The sequence below is a fragment of the Papilio xuthus genome, unplaced genomic scaffold, assembly GCF_000836235.2.
Source record: "Papilio xuthus unplaced genomic scaffold, Pxut_1.1 DF825858.1, whole genome shotgun sequence".
In the NCBI taxonomy this organism is placed as follows: domain Eukaryota; kingdom Metazoa; phylum Arthropoda; class Insecta; order Lepidoptera; family Papilionidae; genus Papilio; species Papilio xuthus.
In genome coordinates, this window is record NW_013532791.1 from 167,079 (window position 1) to 181,831 (window position 14,753).

Below are 14,753 nucleotides of genomic sequence, written 5' to 3' on the forward strand. Positions count from 1 at the left end.
CAAATGTCATCAAAATCCGTTGACCCGTTTTGGAGATACCTTCAAACAAACATCCATCCTTCCAGCTATCCATCCATCTAAACATTCGCGTTTATAATATAAGTAAGATTGAAATGAAGAAGTAGACAACTATACTGAGCAAATATTTATGACGTCATTTATTCCTTGCTTAACTGTAAATGTTGACAAAATCAATTAAATGACTTACCACATAATACTTCAGCCTAAGATATTTTTTATGTGTTTCCTTCATTTCTGAACCCTCAAGCACTTTATTACACTGACTTAAACTAGTTAACTGTTTCTTAATTTAAAGATTAAAACATGTATTGACGATTTACACTTTGAGTTCAAATAAATACTTAAATAAAGAATACATCACTGAACTTTTTTGGTTAACAACTGAGGTAAATTATATGAGAATTTGGATAGTTTAAACACGGTTGCCATGGAAATAGGATCGTGTAACCATAACCTTTAAGGTACATTGGATTTGAAGTAAAATTTATATTCAAGTGCACAATCTTACTAATATACATGTTAAAGTTTAGATGAATAGATGGATGGATGTTTGTTACAAGGTATCTCCGGAACGACTAAAGGGATATTGAAGAAATTTGGCACAGATGTAGAACATAGTCTGTAAGAACACATAAGCTATTATTTTTTTTATTTCCGCGCGGACAGTCACGGGTGACACTAGTGATAAAAATTGAACTTAATAAACTTAGGATTAAGAAAAGTAATAGAAAATAAATTATCTTTATGTCTATAGAAAATACAGTTCACGGAATTACTTGCCGAAGAGAAAAACAATTATATTAAAAATTAATTTATTTCAAATTATATTTACAAATGAAACATGCTTATAAAATTCTTAAGTTAGATAAGTTTGCACCAGAATTGTCAATTCTTTAATAATACAATTATCCATAGAAATATCTTCCAAATTAATGATTTTATTACTTTTTAAAATCCTGGCTCCATTGACAACAGCTTTAGACAACAAATCAACACTTTCGTCAACGTTTAATAAAGGAATACATTTATTAATTACATTTAAAATTTGTTTCTTAGTCAACAACTTTATTGTCTTCTTTGAAACAAATTTGTATGTACCCACATATTCGTATAACTCAGTAAGTTCCAATCCTTCTAAATAATTAGATAAATCAATAAGAATTAATAAGATTTTAAATTCAATTTCTTTGTCTACCTTCAAATTACTCATTGCATCAATTTTACCGTTAACATTATTTGTTAAAGAAAATTTTAATAGAGAATCTATCCGCAAACTATAGAACATATTTTTAATTAAATCAAACATCTGTATAACAACACATTTCTCATCTTTCCTAATCTGTCTCACCGCGTAATGTAACCACGATAAAAATCCGTACCCTTTAATTAAAATATCAAAAGCTTTTGGAACTGTTATTATAGAATTAAGTGCACTTACAATCTTTTCTTTTGTCTTACGATCACATAATTCAGTTGAATAAAAGTCCATTATCATTTTTAAACACATACTTTTGAAAACAACATTTACATCTGTCATAGTTTTCGTTCCATCTTTAATTACATCAAGAATCCATTGTCTTCTATCGACTGATTCTACGTCACTATCGTGAAATAGACTTAGGAAATCTGGGACATTGGTAAGGTCAACAATTTGTTTAGCTATAAAGAAGTTGTTCACTGGCTTATAAAGTGGATCAAAGGGAGCTGTAGACACCATTAGTGCTTTAGCTAAGTATAACGCACCGACTGCGGGTAGTCGAGGATTCTGACCATCTATCTCATTTGCTGAATCAGTGATAGCAGTTGATAAACTCATACGTAAAGTCGTGATGAAATCGCCGAGGAAAAGTTTGTCGTTCTTGTGTTTTCTAGAAAGAAAATATTTATTACATACAGAATTATTTCACATAATTACAAGGAACAGTTTCCTAAAAGTATAAACTATAGGTTTTCAATGTTAAAAGTCATGTACAAAAATATAATTGTCTCTGTTCTGGCAAATGAAATGAAAGGGATGAATACATTTTTGCACAGGTCTTTCAGCAATGGATACCCACATTTAAATTAACAAATAGGATCAAGAATACTTACGTTTCAGTTTCAAGCAACATACAGAATCTATGTAGAACGTGATAAGCTGCAGATCTCATCATTGGGCAGTGAGAACTTAAAGCCATCACAGGAACTGACAGTAGACCAGTGCGCAGTAGCTTGAAACACGAAGCTACAGAACCAGGTGCCAAGAGATGACTTAATAAAGAAAATACGAACACTGGATCATATATTTCTTCATCAGCGTCTATATGAGAAAAATCTGTGATATCATTCTCTTTGAATTTCAACATTATTGTTTCAAATCGAGATTTTTCCAGCAAACATTTAATTGCCGATTCATTATCATTTTGTTTAATATTATATTCATTGAATACTTCATTTGAAACTGTTTTAAAAGATTCTTTTTTATTTAAAACTCCTATTTCATTGTATTCAGGTAATTCATAATTGTAGTCTAATTTTTGATTGACTGGAAAATTACGTACAGTCTTTTGAATTATATCTTTATCGAATAAATTCAATACTTGATTTGGAGTCGGATGTCCCCATAATGAAGAGGTTCTACTTTTACGGACAGCGTAGTAATTAGCCGCAGAATCACCCCACACGTATGGTTTATATTCATTCACAGGTAGTCCATTGCTTTCGTAGTAATGTAAAATAGATAAAATAATCTTGTCACATGAGCCTGTAGTTGCGCCGTACGCGCTCAAGTAAACCGGTATTTGTTGCGGTTTCATAACAGATTTATTTATAGATATCAAAGCGAAAAGATTCTCAACTAATCTTGATTTAATTTCAAGACTATGATGACTTAGCATTACATTTAAGAACTCTGAGTGGGATGTTACCATGTCAAATAGTGTTATTATATCCTCATGGTCCTTCGAATAAAATAACTTTATAAGTTTTGTCAGTAGACACAAAAGTTTTGATCCAGATTCCATAGATTCGTTTGCGGTTTTAATTCTTAAAGATGCCTTTAATACAGCTTTGCAAAAGTTTTGCCATATTGAATTATCCGTTATTTTAGCAAAATCCTGTTTTTGTTCAATATCAAATCCTGATATTTGAGTTACTTGCAATATATTATGTACTATTGTATGTACGATGCGTACTTCTATGTTTTCTTTGATAGCAGTTGTTAGAAGATGTAGCAAAGATAAATAATAATTAATTAAGTAATCTTTTTTCGTGTCTTCATTTTGTAAGCAAATCTTTAAAAATACAGATTGATATAAATTTATATGACCGATATCTATTACTTCGAATTTATAGGTTTTTGTTAGGATTTTCTTGCAATCCTGAATGTCCATACATTCGATAATTAATTTCTTAATAAAGTTCCAATTGGTTAAATATATTTGACCTGCTTTGTGAGGTTTTTCTAAATATTTATTTATATTAGATTTGTATTCCTCGTAGATTTTAGATAAAAACTCTTTGTTGTTTGACAAAAATATTTTATGATTTAAAACAGCATTACCTAATGGTAGAGTTAATTCTCTTTGACTTAATATTTGCGGTCTATCGATTTCTTCTTTGAAAATTTTACAGAGTTTTTCATCGAATTTAAGTAGAGTATAAGCCAATTGGGAAGTGGATTTTCGTACCGTATTCGATTGGAAGAAAGATCGAAATATATCTTCCGATACGCAACTAACGTATTGTGGTTTGTTTTCAAAATAACATATCAATGCTTCTTCCATGCTTGTTAAATTTATATTTATTTCTAAACTCTTCAATAACTGACAGTACATTTTTAATGATTTCAACAACACGTCTTGCGGTAAATCTAATTTGATTGTCTTTGAATACTTCGTTATTATAACACATAGTATTTCTAATGATAAACTTGGCTCTTTCTCATCACTAACACAAGTATTTAAATCAGCGTTAAATATATAATTCATAATTAACATATCATCTTTTTTACGTAATCCAACTTCTTCAAGTATCTTAACGGTATGTTGTGATTTAATATATTTTTTCTTTTTTATCTTTTTTAAAATGTTCATAACTTCTTTAAAATTCTTCATTTGATAAGGTAGTAATATATTTTTCTTTTTATTCAAATAATTAACGATTTCTGAATGTTTAGTCAACACGTGAAGTAGAAGTTTTGTTGCGATAACATCGCTTTCGTTTCTCTTCTGTTCTATTGGTGTATAAATTTTCAGTACGTGTGTATTCTTAAACATATTCAGAATTATATCTCGACAAACTTGTCCCGTGTGTTGTTTTTTACAAATTTCAATTAAACAATCAATATAACGTTTTATTTTATCTTCTTCCACTTCTGTGAATCTATTAATTTGTGTCAATTTAACAAAACAAAATATAAGATATCTCGACCATATTAATAATTCAGAATTATTAACTGCTTTTACTATTTTTAAACAACCTGCAATTTCTATATCTTTTTCCTCATCCGAAGATTTTTCTAGGAATGTAAATATTTGTTCAATTGTTAAATCTTCATTGGCAATTATAGATTTAGATAAATTACACAACACATTGTCTTTTCCAACAACGACATCTGTTAAGGTAATCGGTTCTCCCATCCAACTTGCAACGTAATTCCTAACATCTACCTTCGAGTCACCCATTAAAATCTCAGTTAATTCCGGAGAATAATTGGAATGAAGTAAATTTGCGATATAAAGAGATAGAAATTGTTTTAAACTCTTCTTTGCGTCTTTATTTGGCATTGTATATTGTATACAAGCTATTACAAATGGCGATGGAGTTTTGTTGTCCATAAAAATATTATCATCATTGCATTTATTTTTCATTAATCCATTAAATAGTGCATCTAAATTTTCATCTTTATTTGCATCTGATATTTCTAATGAGTTAATTTGGTTCCTTACTAATGTTGTTAATTCTTTTTTATTTTTTATAGCGTATTCAACAATATCACCAATTAGAGAAATAGGATTGACTTTGACTTTACGTAATGCGTATAAAACAATATGAATTTCGTCTTCGTCATCTTCAAAAATGTTTGTATTCTTAAAAAATATATGCAAAGTATCTTTTGTTTGGAGCCAAGTGTCATCTGTATCATTTGTGTAAACATCAAGCATTATACGGAACAGATCTTTGAACATTGGATTTTTTGTTGACACCGCAGAACTGTCTAACATAAGCCATAATGATACTATTTTAAATTTCAATAAAGATGTGTTACTAGAAATATTCATTGAATAATCAAGTATGCTTCTGATATCTATGTTGCCTTCAAGTGATTCAAAGAACGCTGGATGGATAAAATTGTATAGAAGTAATAACTCTACGAGAACCAACAAAGAATCTGCATCATCAGGTTTAGGTATGCTGTAATCTTGACTTGATTCTACGGAATTATTTGACACATTCATAACATTTTGAATTAATAACACTATAGTTGACGGTGGAGGTAAATGTTTAGGGAAAAAATATTCCAATTTATTTTTAAGTTCTATTATAAGTGATTGATTATCAACAGATTCTAAAATTTGAATATAACGCTTCAACATTTGTAACATTTTCACTAATACTTTAGCACAGTATAAAGATATGGTTCGATCTTGTCCGATATTCGGTTGAATATGTTTCAATAGTGGCACAGGAAGTGTTACAAATCTTATAAAATTAGCAGTTTGTAGGGGTGTTAAATTTTTCATTTTATGTACAACATCCTCTGGTTTTAACTTCTCAATTAGTTTTATGGTGAACTCAATTGTTCTTTCCCAAATCGGTGAATGTTGCGGTTGAAAACTTTGTTCAACAACGCTTATAATAGCTCGGTGCAAATCTGGGCATTTATGAATGATTTGTAATATCACATCACATTCATTTTCATTCTCCCAAGGTCGTTTCAAACTGAGCAACGCTTTATACAAGTTTGGATTTTTATTAACATCTGTTGTTCCTAATGAGTTATCAATAAAATATAGTCCTAGTCTATGAGAAGTAAACAATGTTACCATAATTTCAGATAAAAGATTTGTTATTTCCGGCCGTAATTTATTTCTCAGTTCACTATTCATTTCCGGAGGACCCTTCCATGAAAATACTTTGAACATATTATACAAGACTTGCTGATTAAAAGTTTTTAGTTTTAATGTTTTTGATATATATGTATTGTCAATTATATTCTTTTTGAGGATGTTTAAAAATATTAATACAGCTTCAGCCTCATCGTGTACCAACCCTGGTATGACTAGACCGAGAAGACCTTGCTTTTCTAGCAACGCTTTTATAAGTGGTAAATGACCTTCAATTAAAAATGAAGTCATGAAATGCACAAATGCTGTTCTAACATTGTCTTTCTCTTTATAATTAGGTTTCTCTAGAATATATTGTAAATGTTTTGGAGTCAATGGTAATTGGTTGAGTATTTCCACACCTAAATCTGAATTTAATGTTACCATGGATGTTAATAGATTCAGAATTATTTTCCTATGCCTTGGACCGGAGTTTTCACTAATCATAATTTCAACTGTCGGGATAAATGTGTTGAGGAAGTACCGACAAGCTTCTTCTGTGATTGTAATCATATGTGGTAAAGAAGATTGTACTTTAACAATGATAAGATGAAATAGATGGAAAGCTGGTGTTGCTAATGTTAGATTTTTCTTGTTGTCTTGTGTTATTTGCCGAAGTATTTCATGTGAATTTCCACCAATCTTCAAATATTCAAGTATATAGTCAACTTCGTTATCAGGATTTAAGCATACATTGAGGAACTGTGTTAAAACTGAAAAGGGAATATATAACTATTACTGGCAATTATGATACAAATCAGCTTTAAAAAATAAGAATTTAAAACGATAAATTTTATCTGTAGTTCACTATTGCTTTACTCAAGATAAAGGCAGAATTTAAAGTTTCAGTATGTTTTATGCGTTTTAAAAAAGTAAGTCAATTCATTTGAATAATAGACATAGAAAAACAAGGTTAAGAACCGTCACACTTATTTTGTTGTTTCACAAAATAATGTAACAAAAGAATACACGCTTACCCATCGTTTGTCCCTGTTTCGAAGCTAATTCTTTTCTGAAGTGTTTCATATCAAAACTGTGCTTTTGCAAAGACTTTTTAATTTGAGAGGTTTCATCACTTTGAGGTTGCTTTGATTCGATTTCATCATTATTTTCTATATCATCGGGTTTAATCTTTTTCGCAGGATCTGTTTCCGTGTTATCATATTTTCGTTTTCCCATTTTTGTAATACTATCATTAAATTATTAAAAATATCTCTAAACTTCAACTACAAACCTTGCAAAACACACGTGAGTTTGTTTTGACGTTTTAAGGTTTTAAATCAAAGACAACTGTCATGTTTCAGAAGGTAAAAAGTAACAGGTTTTCAGCCAACATTTCCACAGAGTAATTAAAAATGAAGATTTTAATTTCAACGTATGTAATTAATTAAAAGCTTAAAATAATTATAATCATATCACATATTACTACAGATCGAGTGGAAGGGCATGGCTACAAATCCATAATAGCACAAGGAGCAGTCCGTAAGTCTCCTAAGTTGTGGTGCGTTCGAGATTAATAAAATAACAGAAAAAAAATCACACAATTTAAAAATTGATAAATAAAACAAGACAAATCGATAAAAGTATTGTACTTCTTATATTTAATAACTTGATAATCACAAAATTGTCATTTATTAAAAAAAATATTACCAATTTTAAGTCAAAAAACAAAAAAGTTAACAAGATAATAATTATATAAAATGTACTTTGTAAGTACTACGTTTGGAAAATTCAAAAACATAACGAAATATAATTGTCATGGATACAATGATATATCAAATTACATTTTACATTACAGATTATTAATTTTTTTTTCGTTACATCAATTTACATAACATTGCTTATTTATTTAATTCAATTGTTACCGTAATTTGTGTTTACTGTTCTTTATATACTCTTAAAATTGTACAAACCTTAAAAATCCTATAATTTCAGCCTTTAAAATGCAATCTATCATATATAATTTACTTTGTACTACAAGGATAGAATATTAATTAATTTACTAGGCATTAGAATCATAGCACCAAGTAAAAAAATTAAATTTTAATTATTTTATCTATGATACATCATATCATAGACAAAAAGCAAAGAGCCAAAGAGTATCACGCTTTTTGAACATGTTGGCATATTTGTTCGCGCTAAACTCAGAAAATAGTAATGAAATTTCTCTTATATTTCTTGCACTTTAAAGCCTAATTATTTAAGACGGCTAGTTTTCAGTACACTTCGAAACTTAACAAAAAAATAACAAGTAATGTTTTGTACTTAGTTTATAATATAAGACTAAACTGATATATAAACACGGCTGAACACTCACGTAAATTCGTCCGGTGGCGGCACCGACTAGTTTCGAGCACATCGGGGGCCCTTCATCAGGATGAGTCAGTTTAGTATAATGTCTCACGAAAGTTTGAATAATTTAATATAAGACTAGTTAAGATATTGTAATAATACGTTATTATTTTAAATCACTTGAACTTAAACTATAAAAAAAAAGCTTTTGAACATCAAAGTTATGAAAATAATAATTAAAATCACAGTATTATAATTTGGAATAATGTGTAATAGCTTTCAGATAATTTGGTCACTAATTTCTTTATAATAAAATACTTATTATTACCTATTACTGTTTTTTCAAAACGTGAAAACGATACTTATTACTAAAAGTCAAGCGTTTGAAAAACCTTAAGTTAAAAAACATATAAAAAATGCCTTAACATAAATTTGGTAAATTACTTAAGAATGATAAAATGCAAAGAATAATTATAAAAATCATATTTTTTTTAATTTTACTTATATTTATGGAAAAAAATTAAAAGCATCACCATATCTATGTTTATCATAGTATAGTCATTTGCTTTAAATGAGTTTGCACTGATTAATCATTGAAACATGTTTCGTCAGTGCCAACTCCCGCATAGTCAAAATGTTATTCGTTCTTTAAATTCTCGAAGTTTGGCTCCAAGTCTCGAATCTTGTTTAACAATATGCTGGCTAAGTTTGCTTTGGGGTCCGTATCTAAAGGTAAAGAAAATAATTTTACTCGACCATCAAGCATTTTAAGGTGGTTGAGACATAAGACGTAAGGTGGATTCCGTGTACAGTCTGATGAGTGTTCCGGAGGCTACTTACCATCGTAGTACACGAGTTCGCACTTGTCCCTGCACTCGGGACTCTTGGCTATGACGGAGGCGAGCGTGCGACAGAAGTCTGATACCACTTCGGGTACGTTTACCTTCGCTAAATCTGGAATAACAATATTATAATCAAAAATTTGTAACTTTAGCTTAGCCTGTGTGGTGTTCAAATTGACTCTTTATACTGGACAGGTTATGAACCGTTGTACTTTGTGCCTATTTGAATTCTGCCATTTTAGCGCTGACGGAATAGAGAATTAACTGACAGTAACTTCAACTGGCTTATTTAAGTTGGCATGAAATATAAGCTGTGATTCTCAAGTTGCTGGCTGGTTTATAATAATAATTTGCGTAAAACCTTCGTAGAGCGCTGTCTTCTGCAACACCCTGTGTAGCGTGTGTAGCGGCGTTGCGCATTCCGCGGACAGGTATACAGGGGGTTTGCCCGGCCGATATATTTTGTACGCGGAGTTACGGTACGTGCGGTTTTTCACCCCCGCCACGTCCTTTTCTATCTCTTCTAAAGACTGAAATACCGATTACTAGAAGTAAAGTCAAATAGTCTAAAGCAAAAACTATGATTCCCAAGCAATTACTTGTGTATGTATAAATGTTAGCGAACAGTGAAAAGACTGTCAGTTTTTCTAAATACATTTTTCCAAAGAAATAGAATTAGAGGAATTTGTATGAGTAGCATGTCTAGCGAGGCTAGTCGATAAAAGAAGAGAGATCAAAATCTTATTAATATTATAAACTAGCTATCGCCCGCAACTCCGTCCGTACAGCTTTAAAAAAACTTAATAAGTAACCTATGTCTTCTTCCAGACTACGTTCTATATGCGTGCAAAATTTTAAAATCCGTTTCATCCATCCATTTAAACTTTCGCATTTATAATATTATTATAGTAAAATGTGAATGTTTAGATGGATGGATGTTTAAATGGTATCTTCAGAACGGCTGTATGGATCTCGGTGAAATTTGGCATAAATGTAGAACGTAGTCGGGAAAAACACATAGGTTACTTATTAAGATTTTTTTTTTAAATTTCGCGCTAACGAAGTCGTAAGCGACAGTTAGTACAAAAAAAATGTAAAAAGTATGAAAATAAAAAGGAAACATATAATATATAATGCGAAAACAAAATCACTCATGTGTCGCAACGGTTTGTTTACCATATGTCTAAGCTTGGTTCATGACGTTTTGGATATGTCAAAATCGACCAGCTCTTACTGCTAGAGCCATCTACTGACAAACAGGAGAACTTAGTTGCGCACCTAATATATGATGAGTTAATGCGTTTGCGAAAAACAAAACAAAAGCAAACGAAACAACCCCCACTAACCTTATCACTAACCTGACAAGCTTCTAGATACGGCAAATCTTCTCTGTTGGCTTTATTAAAATGCTTCAAATCAGGTGGACAGTACATGGACTTAGATATAATGATAAATAATCTCTTCACAGGGAAGACGATGCCTTGTTTAGCTGCGTATTTATCCATGTTTTCTTCAAAGCCGACAAATTTCGCGCCATCGCTCGGTATCACATGTACTAAATAACCTTCAAAGTAACTACACGCCATACCCACGCCGTAGTTTATGGTAACCAAATTTGATTCCTGAAATTACGACTTAAGATCACCTTATGTCTCCTGTATAGTGGTAACAGTGGTAGAGCCCGCTTTAACATCTTCGCATGAATTGTCCCGGTTCGCCCGGTGAAATACCACGACCACACAGAAGACAGGCGTGAAGTGGAAGCTATTCCGCGTTTCATCTGATGAGTGTGCGTCCCGGAGGCCTCATTTTGTCCTCTTTCCCCTCCCACCCTTTTTCTTATAAGGAAAGGATGGGAAGTGGAAGTGGACTTTCCGGATGAGAGGATGCATAGGAAGGGAAAATATTTTCTTCCTGTGCATCCTCTACTCCTGCGATTAAAGGTAGGCAACGCATATGCAATTGTGTATGTCTATGGGCAGCGGTCGCTTTACTACTTCAGCGATTTCAGGTGGCCGCACGCTCGTTTGCCACCTTACGATATAAAAAAACACTATTTTTGTAAGTTACCATAGGTTTCTGCGACACTGTCATTATGTACAAAACAGAGATAACAATATGTTTTAAACGGGGATCTCTCAGAAACCCACGGTTAGAAAGCAAAAAAATGACAGTACTCCAAATTAATCATGTCATATTTTATAATGTTAAGCTTTATTAAATCTATAAACAATTTTTTTTTATTTATTATTTGGCCGACTTCAAAAAGAAGGTTATTAATTCGTCTGTATTTTTAACAATAATCGAACGACACCTCACATGTCAAATTCGATTCAGTATTTTGGATAGATTCAATTAAATTGAAATACACACAAACACACACACAAAAACACATAACCTAGAAAATCATTACCCATCTCAATAAGTTACAAATAATCTATTTCTCAATTTTCACTAAAAAAACATTTAAAAAACATATTGTTATGTTTTCATAGAATTAAAATTAATAATAATTACATACCACTTCCGGATATTTCGTCACCAAATACGCTATAAACCAAAGCAGGAAGTCCTCATCAAGAATCCTTTGTTTATTATACATTAATATAGCTATCGATGTTATAAATATAAAAGCATATTTCTTGCTGTGTTTTATTATTTCTTCAATATTAAATTTTTCTTGTGCCTGTAAAATAGAATAGCCTAAGGCACACGCCTCTCGGGAACCTTTTATTATCAACATATAGACGACATAGCGCGCTGAAAAGAGAATAAGCAGAGTTAATACACAAAATATTTGTCACAAACATGACAGTGAAACAATGAGTTTTTTTTATTTAATTTATCTTATCTTATATCTTTAAATGAGCAATTCTTGTATATATATAAATATATAATATAATTGGAATATAGGAATCGGCTCCAACGATTTTCATAAAATTTAGTATATAGGGGGTTTCGGGGGCGATAAATCGATCTAGCTAGGAATCATTTTTAGAAAATGTCATTTTATACGTGTTTTATCGATAATCAACTTAAACATAAACTTGGAAGAAAAATAACAAAAAGGAGGCGTTTGAGTAGTCACAACTGAAAAATATTATTCATATTTCATCATTTTATTAGTAATTCGTACTTAAATATAATTTCCAAAAACACAATTTAAAAAAAAATACCGAGCAAAGCTCCGGTCATCCAGCTACACTTTTTACAGTTTTGGCAATTGATAATTACAGGCTGTCCCGCGACTCTATCCATTCGGAATTCAGAAAAAACTTAATAATTAGCCTATTCCAGAACATACATGCAGACGTTCTGGAGATATCTTCTAACAAACATCCATTAAAACAATCGCATTAATAATATTTGTAGGATTAATAAAATCTAAATAAATTAGTATAATAAAATTATATATTCAATATTTACTTACCGACAATGTTTATCCATTTATGCGCATTCTCTAAATGTATCCCTTGGTAACCTAAAATAATGATAAACAAAATTATTAATATTTTTTTCGAAATCATTTCGTTATAAAACTATAACAAGTTGCTACTAAGACTGATTTTAAAACACTGCCTTTTCGTTTATATCTTCCCAAAGGAATTTGACCGTTAAATGTTGGTTTATTGTACAAGCGGAAGCGGATTCGATAGCGGGTACAAGATTAAGGCAACCTTGTATTAAAAGAAGTAAAATGTTGCAGAAAATACGGTCATTTATATTTATAAATCTAAAAATATGGATAAAATTAAGCATACATTTCTCGCTGATAGAATCTGTCTGTGTAATAACGAAATAAGATCACATTTCGTAAACGTACTTGTAACGAAAAATATTTTTTTTTTGGTCTTCTGTAAGTAAATTCGCGTTTGTTCCAGAATCTCCGAAACGAGTGGACCAATTTTAATAGGACTTGGACTGTGAGATAGCTGATATATACGAGAGTAACTCAGGCTATATATTTATTTCTGTGCTGACAATAGTCATTAATACATTTACAGATATATCTATAAGTTACATTCTCATTTGATATGTTTTTTAATGTTGATTTTATTTTAAATAATTTTCGCATACGCTATTTCTTATGACTTGCACTGAAAGCTTACTTTAGCTTATCACTTTTAGTTAGAAGTTACAAAAGGAACAGTGTGTATAGTATTAAATGTAAACAATAAGACCACTAAGGTCATTGAAATTTGAGACATGAAATGTTTACAGTAATGGGTCGTCCAATAGTTACGTGGGCCACGAAAGGGGGGAAATGTATCCTAAAAAAATCACGAAATATCACGAGGATGGAAGGGGGCTATCAAGAGATATCACATTTATTCATTACTAGTTGTCGTCCGCGACTCCGTCCACGTGTTTGTCTAAAAAATAAAAAATAAATTTAGCGGTCGACTACCCTTAGTTACCCGACTAACATTTAGGGGGATGAAAAATAGATGTTGGCCGATTCTCAGACCTACTCAGAACGAAAATTGGGACATGAGAATTTTATATATAAGATGAGTGAGGTTTCTGACCAGAGAGAATGTAAGGTCAACAGTTGCTAATAAAACTTCATGAAATTAGACACCTAATAGTAACTCCTAGCCTATGAATCCAAGTACAATCCATACTATGTAACAATTTTTTATTTGATTTTCAAGTTGTACATTTCCTGAAATTCTTATGAAGGAAAACATTGTTATACAACATCCTATCATTACATACAAGATATTCAAATATGTTTCAATTGTTCAATAAGGGCTGTAATTCTTCATATACGATGCTATGAAAAGTTTTCATCCTAATCGCATATGAGCTTCAAATGTCACCAAAATAAATGTCATTTCTTATTTTTTACTAATGTTACATACCATATATAATAGCACAAACGAATATACATTGTGAGGCATAAATGTACACAGTTTTGTCCGTCATTCTGAAAAGAAATGATAATGAAATTACTATTTAATTAAGTTAAACCAAATTTTAATTTTGAAGTTGATAACAGGAATTAAAGTACTTAACGAAAGTAATGGACAATTCTAATTATCGTTCATTAATTTTCGGAAATGCTTTCTTCTTAGGTTAATCCAAAAAAGGCTTGAAAATTATTCCTTTGTTTGTTTACATTAACAGTTGTAAGTTGACATCAACAGCGCACAAAGAAGGGAGGCATATTTATCAAATTAAATGTTTCATTTTGACTACAATATGGAATAAAATCATTTTAATGCAATGGCCAATATTTTGAACATCAATAAATTACAAGAATATTGGAACTTGAATAAAGGTTCAAAGATTTAGAAGATATCTATATAACGACCATATTTACCTCCTTTCATAAATTAACTTTTCTACATTTATTGGACATTCAGTAAATATTAAATACGTTTACGAAATAACATATTTTAACGCAAATAAAGAAAATATAAAATAATATAACCTATGAAACTAAGAGTTTGACATTTTTATTTTTTATGATAATTCTTACTGTGTCATATCATGAGCGATGATGATT

The 14,753-nt window shown here is 30.7% G+C and overlaps 2 protein-coding genes across 2 annotated transcripts; both read right to left on the reverse strand.

Moving 5' to 3' along the window:
- Positions 1–867: 867 nt before the first annotated feature.
- Positions 868–7,365, reverse strand: LOC106125615 (nucleolar pre-ribosomal-associated protein 1). The gene is made up of 3 exons (XM_013322892.1): positions 7,085–7,365; positions 2,113–6,820; positions 868–1,889 (listed from the first exon to the last, which is right to left on the reverse strand). Exons 1-3 carry the CDS (start codon positions 7,284–7,286, stop codon positions 878–880), a joined length of 5,922 nt encoding a protein of 1,973 aa, XP_013178346.1. The 5' UTR covers positions 7,287–7,365; the 3' UTR covers positions 868–877.
- Positions 7,366–8,881: 1,516 nt separating this feature from the next.
- On the reverse strand, positions 8,882–14,603 carry LOC106125602 (stimulator of interferon genes protein). The gene is made up of 8 exons (XM_013322872.1): positions 14,568–14,603; positions 14,107–14,171; positions 12,672–12,722; positions 11,763–12,001; positions 10,600–10,863; positions 9,603–9,771; positions 9,240–9,353; positions 8,882–9,125 (listed from the first exon to the last, which is right to left on the reverse strand). The coding sequence occupies exons 2-8, from the start codon at positions 14,168–14,170 to the stop codon at positions 9,037–9,039; spliced, it is 990 nt and encodes a 329-aa protein (XP_013178326.1). The 5' UTR covers position 14,171; positions 14,568–14,603; the 3' UTR covers positions 8,882–9,036.
- Positions 14,604–14,753: the final 150 nt, after the last annotated feature.